General features: G+C 37.2%; 1 protein-coding gene across 2 annotated transcripts; it reads left to right on the plus strand.

Moving 5' to 3' along the window:
* The first annotated feature begins 607 nt into the window (after positions 1 to 607).
* On the plus strand, positions 608 to 5145 carry nudt7 (nudix (nucleoside diphosphate linked moiety X)-type motif 7). Of its 2 annotated transcripts, none has more exons than XM_051690400.1 (3): positions 608 to 976; positions 1169 to 1327; positions 1409 to 5145. In XM_051690400.1, the coding sequence occupies exons 1-3, from the start codon at positions 836 to 838 to the stop codon at positions 1757 to 1759; spliced, it is 651 nt and encodes a 216-aa protein (XP_051546360.1). In that variant the 5' UTR covers positions 608 to 835; the 3' UTR covers positions 1760 to 5145. The 2 variants fall into 2 exon arrangements, with proteins under 2 accessions (XP_051546360.1, XP_051546359.1); XM_051690399.1 differs by having other exon boundaries at positions 609 to 991.
* The last annotated feature ends 1400 nt before the right edge of the window (positions 5146 to 6545 follow it).

The raw sequence follows: 6545 nt of genomic DNA on the forward strand, positions 1-6545 counted from the left end.
TATCTATTTAGGCTGTCTCAATTGCTTCTGTCTCTTTATGTAATCTCAGACAGGCTCGATGTTCTGTGGGGGGCTTTGTGGGAGCCATGACATCTGTTGCAGGGCTCCCTGTTCTTCTATTCTAATCTTTTCTATTTGCAAAAGTAATGTTTGGGAGTCTAACATTTATATTTCCTATTGACACACTAAAGCTGAAGATATAAATAACCATCTTAAGACAAATGCTTTTGTGAAACATCTTATGTGCCTAAGATTTTGCACTGTACTAATATATATATATATATATATATATATATATATATATATATATATATATATATATATATATATATATATATATATATATATATATATGTTTTTTTTTTTTTTTCACTGTGTGTGTGTGTGTGTGTGTGTGTGTATGTGTGTAGGTACTATTATTATTATTGTTTTTTCTATTAATAGAAACAATTTCCCCCCTCTGGCATTTAATATACGGTCATTTTGAAACTTTCTTGTCTGTTCTATTTTTATTTTATTTTTTTAAAGAAGAAGAAGAAGAAGAACAAGAAGAAGATACGACGCGTATCTGACCAATTAGAGACAACTTCCGCGCTTCTAAGCTCCGCCCATTTCTGTAAACGCTGTCATTTGACTAGTTTCGTTTCTAACTGTTTATTTCTATTCTTGGAACAGAACCAGTTTTGCTCTCTTCAGTTGTGTTGCAAACGGTTCTAATAAAAGGAACTAGAGCTGACCCAAGAGGAGCATTATGGGAACGACTGAGAGAAGCGGAAGCGTCCGAGAGTTACTGTCTTTTGTGAAACTGAAACTCTCATGACATAAAACAGCTGCAATGGATCTCAAAGAGCAAACTATAGCGTCATTAAAGAAATACGAAACTCGCGACGAATTTTCTTATCTACCTGCTCTCCCTAAAGCGTCAGTGCTCATTCCTCTGCTGGTGAAAGATGGACAGCTGCAAGTATTATTGAACGTGCGTTCACTAAACGTAAGACACTTGCATCTTTTAGTACCTGTTCTGAACTCCTCTAGATATGGTTTCAGAAAACTATTATGCTATTTTGTTTTATGTGTCCAATGAAAAACAATGCGAATGCCACGTCTCTAATGTAGGTCAGTAGTTCTTCACAGAACTTGATTTACAGGATCTTTTTTACCTTTCCAGCTCAAGGTACACGCAGGTGAAGTTTGTTTCCCTGGAGGCAAATCTGAGTCCAGTGACAGAAATGAAATAGACACAGCATTGAGAGAAGCAGAAGAGGAAATTGGTCTTCCTCCTAACAGAGTGGAGGTGGTCTGCAAACTCTTCCCCGTCTTAAACAAGGTACACTGTTTTTCATGTATTTATTTTTCATTTGTGTTATTGTCTGGTGACCAACTATAACAGATCAAATCATCTCCACAGAATGGTCTTCTCATTACTCCAGTGGTTGCGTTCATTGAGGAATCTTTCAAAGCCAGTCCAAATCCACATGAAGTGAGCGAGGTGTTCACTCTTCCTCTGGAGTTTTTCACTAAAGAGGCCGATCATTCCTGCTATCCTGTGCCAGGCGCCTTTGGATCGACACATAGTTTTATATACACTGATCCCAGTACAGGCAATATCCATCAGATCTGGGGTCTTACTGCCAGTTTGGCCATAATAGTTGCTGTGTTTGCTCTCAGAAAGAAACCGGAGTTTGAGATTGGCTTAAACTTAAAAGATCCAGTTTCTCAGTTTAAAGACGTCCTTAATCAGAGATTAAGCAAATTATGAAATATACTGCTGATTCAGTGTGTTATTCAAAGGGAAAAAAACATTTACTGTAATTGCGCCGAAGAATTGCATAAGACCAAAGATTCAATTATTCGTTAAAGCTCATGTAATTATGATTTAAAAACAAAATATGTTACAGTTCTTTCTTGTATCCCAGCTATAAGTAAGCCGTTTGTCGGATGATTTCAGCTAGAAGTGTAACACTATGGTGCTATCAAAACATTTCTCTGTTTGTTTGAGCATCCCCGTCCAGTTTGTCACTGCAACATTGGCTCGACTAGAAATTACACACTTTAGCTTTAAGGATATTCTCGATGTAAAAAAATAGTTTTAAATTGACAGCGAGCTGTGGATAGATCTCATTTGTCTATACTGATCGGAATTATTACACTAAAGGGTTAATGAGCACTTGCCTTGAGTAATGGTAGCCAGCTGGTACGTGATAGCTGTGCAGTGAGTAAACCTCGCTCTCCTGGCCTTAAGAGACGCACTAGCTACAGAGTCTAGAGGCCATGGCTTTTGTAACCTCCTTGCTAGTGCGTCCGACTCCCAAGCCGGGGATCGCCGGTTCGAATCCCGCTCAGGGTGGGTTGAGTAGGAGGGTGAAAAAGTATTCACAAATGGTAAATATCAAGTATTAAAGCAGGTATTGATACTGCAGTAAATACATTTCATTTTTAACAAATACATATGAGACTGTTATAGTTAAAGGGATATAAAATAATACATTAAATGAGTGTAAACAAGGTGATTACAAATGGTGAGAAACTAAATGGTGACTAGTCACAGGACCTAAGATATACACTTTCCCTATGCATTCATATACATTTTAGCCTAAAATCTCAGTTTATAAAAAATTTAAAAAAAAACATGGACATGTTATACGTATGTGCAGCAGTGTATATTTGGTAATACAAAGTGCCCTAGAGTGTATTCACCTTGTTAGATCAACATTGTGTGTTCCCCAAATCTCCACTAGAGATCATCATTACTTAACTTTTGATAAGAGCGAAACGTTCATTCTTGACGCGCTCATTTTAAGCAAATGTATTTGCAGTGTTGATTCCGTTTTATTATTTGCATATATTTCAAATGTGAGTATTTTCTAGATTAAAGTACAACGGGGCTAAAGGCCCCCTGGCTCCAGGGTAAAAGGCACTTTTAATGTTCTTTTCTCTGAAAACACTAAACAGCAACAAAAACTTAACACAGTACTTTCCTTAACACCTGTTTGTCAATAAATACTGCATAATATTCCTAATATTATCATAATGATATCATGATTTTATCATAATATACATCGTGTGTAACGTCTAAAGTTTCATTTTTAGGTAATTTGATCTAATATTTAAAAAAAAAAAATAATGTTCCAAATTTGTGTATAGTAGAGAAATATAAAGAAATTCCCTGAAATTGTCACGTTTATTTTAAGACAAAATACTTCTGTCATTTTCAGATAAATCAAATGTTTTTGAATAACTGTTCAATACGTAAAAGGAAAGTATTTGGGGTAAAAAGCCCCCTTATTGCAGGGGCTAAAGGCCTCTATAAAAACACATTGTTTTTCTTAATAGATTTGTTATAAAAATAAAAAATACATCAAATTTGGTTCAAATTGACTGATCCAATCACAGCGATTGATTGGTTTATAGAATACTTGAGATGTTCTGAAATGCCAAATGTGATTGAAATTAAAAGAACATGATTAACCCTTTTCTAAAGTGGTTATTTTGAATAAATATTATCTTCATTTGTTACTCAAAAAGCATCTTGCTGTCTCAAAAGTATTTGCATAAGTTGATAAATTTTGTCTTATAACTATTGTCCCTATATTTACACAATATATCTTTAACCCCCCTCACCACCTTTTTTAAAAAAAAAAAAGAATTTTAATCAAAACAACCTTCATTTATTTTTTTATTTTTTTCACATCAATTGTGTTGCTCCATCAATATTTAATACCAAAAAAATCTTCAATCTTTATACACTGTGACCAGAAATAAAAGCACATTTTACTTAAGGTGGCCTTTAGCCCCGTTGTACCCTATACATCTTTAAGTACCCTCCTGGGAAGAAACCCCCCCCCCCCCAGCTAAAACCAGTTTAAAATTGTTTGCTGGTGTGGTTTAATCTATAGTCTCCCAGCCTGGCCAAGCTGGAGCTCATATATTTTTAAGATCAATATACACCGATGAGCCAAATCATTATGACCACACATAGGTGAAGGGAATAACGTTGATCATCTCCTAACAAGGCCATATGTCAAGGTCTGAGTTGATTAGACGATAAGCAAAAAAATCAGTTCTTGTAGTAAACGTGTTGAATGCAGGAGAAATGGGCAGGAGTAAAAACCTTAGTGACTTTGATAAGGGCCAAATTGTTATGGCCAGAGGACTGGGTCAGAGCATCTCTGAAACAGCAAGGCTTGTGGGGTGCTCCCAGTCAGCAGTGGTGAGTACCTGCTGACAGTGGTCAGAGGAGTGACTGTGGCACAAGTCACAGAACATTGTAATGATTGTTACGGGAAGGATGTGTCACAACACACAGTGCATTGCACCCTGCTGCGTATGGGGCTGTGTAGACGCAGACTGGTCAGAGTGCCCATGATGACCCCTGTCCACCATCAGAAGCGCCTACAATGGGCACGCGAGCATCGGAACTGGACCTTGGAGCAGTGAAAAAAAGGTCGCCTGGTCCAGTAAGTCCCATTTTCTTTTACATCACGTGAACAGCCTTGTACGTGTGCGCCATTTGCCTGGGGAGGTGATGGCACCAGGATGCACTGTGGGAAGACGACAAGGGAGTGTGATGCTCTGGGCAATGTTCTGTTGGGAAACCCTGGGTCTGGCCTTTTATGTGGAAGTTAATTTGACACGTGCCACCTACCTAAACATCATTGCAGGCCAGGTACACCCCTCATGGTAGTGGCCTCTTTCAGCAGGATAATGTGCCCTGCCACACTGCACACATTGTTCAGGAATAGTTTGAGGAACACGATGAAGAGTTCAAGGTGTTGCCCTGTCATCCAAATTCCCCAGATGTCAATCTGATTGAGCATCTGTGGGATGTGCTGAACCAACAAGTCCGATCCACAGCAACTCCACCTCGCAACTTACAGGACTTGAAGGATCTGATGTCTTGGTCCCAGATACCACAGGACACCTTCAGGGGTCTTATAGAGTCCATGCTTCGGCAGGTCAGCGCTGTTTGGCGGCACACAGAGGACCAACAGCATAATTAGCCAGGTGGTCATAATGTTTGGCTCATCAATGTATAGATGAAACACTAATTTGGTGTTGTGAAAATGTCACTTTGTGATTTTGTTTTGTACCTAGTCAGCTGAAAATATGCTGAAACGTTTAAAAATAAAACAACATTTTTGATGATTTGTTGTGATATTAGTACTTGTTTTGATTTATAATTATGAAGTATGTGAGCATGAACAGATGTCTTCATACTCAAAGGCACTGAATATCTATGAGAGACACTGTTCGTCACTTCACTAAGAGTAAAAAAAATTAAAAATCCTCCAACATACAATATCAAAATTTAACAAGTGAAACTGGCACTTGGTGCAGTTTACGAAAAAGTTATGCAGCTCATTGCACAATGATAGTGAGGTCTGAGCTGAAATTAAGGCAAAATTTTAGTTTATATAATTGTGGTGTTGAAGTTTGTATTATCACCCATAAAATAACAGGCCAACATACATTTTATGAGGTTGTCTTTAAGACTATAAAAGCATCGATTGTGGTGGGCTGGGCTCAAAAGGTTTGTTCAATTAAAAATAGTACTGTAAGTCGATTAGCATTTTTTTATCGCGATTAATTGCAGATTTTGAAAATGCTGAAATTTGACACTATAATATATACTTCTTTTCCTGTCAAAATGTATTTATTTCCATCTTAGGGTAGAAAACAAAACAAAATGTAACAATATAATGCTTTATTAACTTTTTAAAACAAAGCCTTCCACAGTAAAGATAGAAATGCAATTCTTCTCAAAATTCATTAAACATTTACCAAAGTCTAACTGGGAGTTTGACTAATTAAAAGAACTAGTCTCCCCATAGGTTGCATATTCATTGCAATGAGCATTAAATCTCTTAAACTCTTATCCTCCACAATATTAATCTGCCATTAGACTGTGGCTATCCACTTTCCTACAGCAGTCCTGAAGCTGTGTTCATGATTCCCATCAGGGCGTCAATGCCAGCGTGCTTTGAACTCCACTTGAAGAGCGCTTGCAGACAAAAACGTCGCATTCTGCATTTTTGTGATAGTTAAGACTTGACATGCTTCTGTGGTAATTAAAATGCTTGATTTCTATCACAAGTCCCATCTGGGCTTGTTTTGTACATCAAGTAGCATTAATCCTGCCTTCACTTGCTATCAGAATTATCGTAAATACCAACTCACTCAGAAGATGCACATGAACGACCCCTCAATTCGTAATTACTAATGGGAAACTCGTAGATAATTTTGATACCTGAGTTTCCGAGATGGGAGGAGTCATAAACCTTTAACATGGCGGAGGAGAGTACAGTTTCTGTAGTGAATGACAGGTTTTATACATTTTTCTAAATACAACTAATTGTTAACACTTGCAGTTTCGGTCATATTTATGTATATCAGCAACCATTTGATGCATTTAGTACATTTTTACACTGTGAAAATAGCTTGTATTTGACCAAAATTCCATAATCGTCAGCAAGCTAACTGAGTAATGTATTATGCTGTCAAAATAAAAGTTCCTAAAAAAATATGAATGAACCTGGCATCGTCCA

This window comes from Myxocyprinus asiaticus, chromosome 46 (assembly GCF_019703515.2).
Source record: "Myxocyprinus asiaticus isolate MX2 ecotype Aquarium Trade chromosome 46, UBuf_Myxa_2, whole genome shotgun sequence".
Taxonomy (NCBI): domain Eukaryota; kingdom Metazoa; phylum Chordata; class Actinopteri; order Cypriniformes; family Catostomidae; genus Myxocyprinus; species Myxocyprinus asiaticus.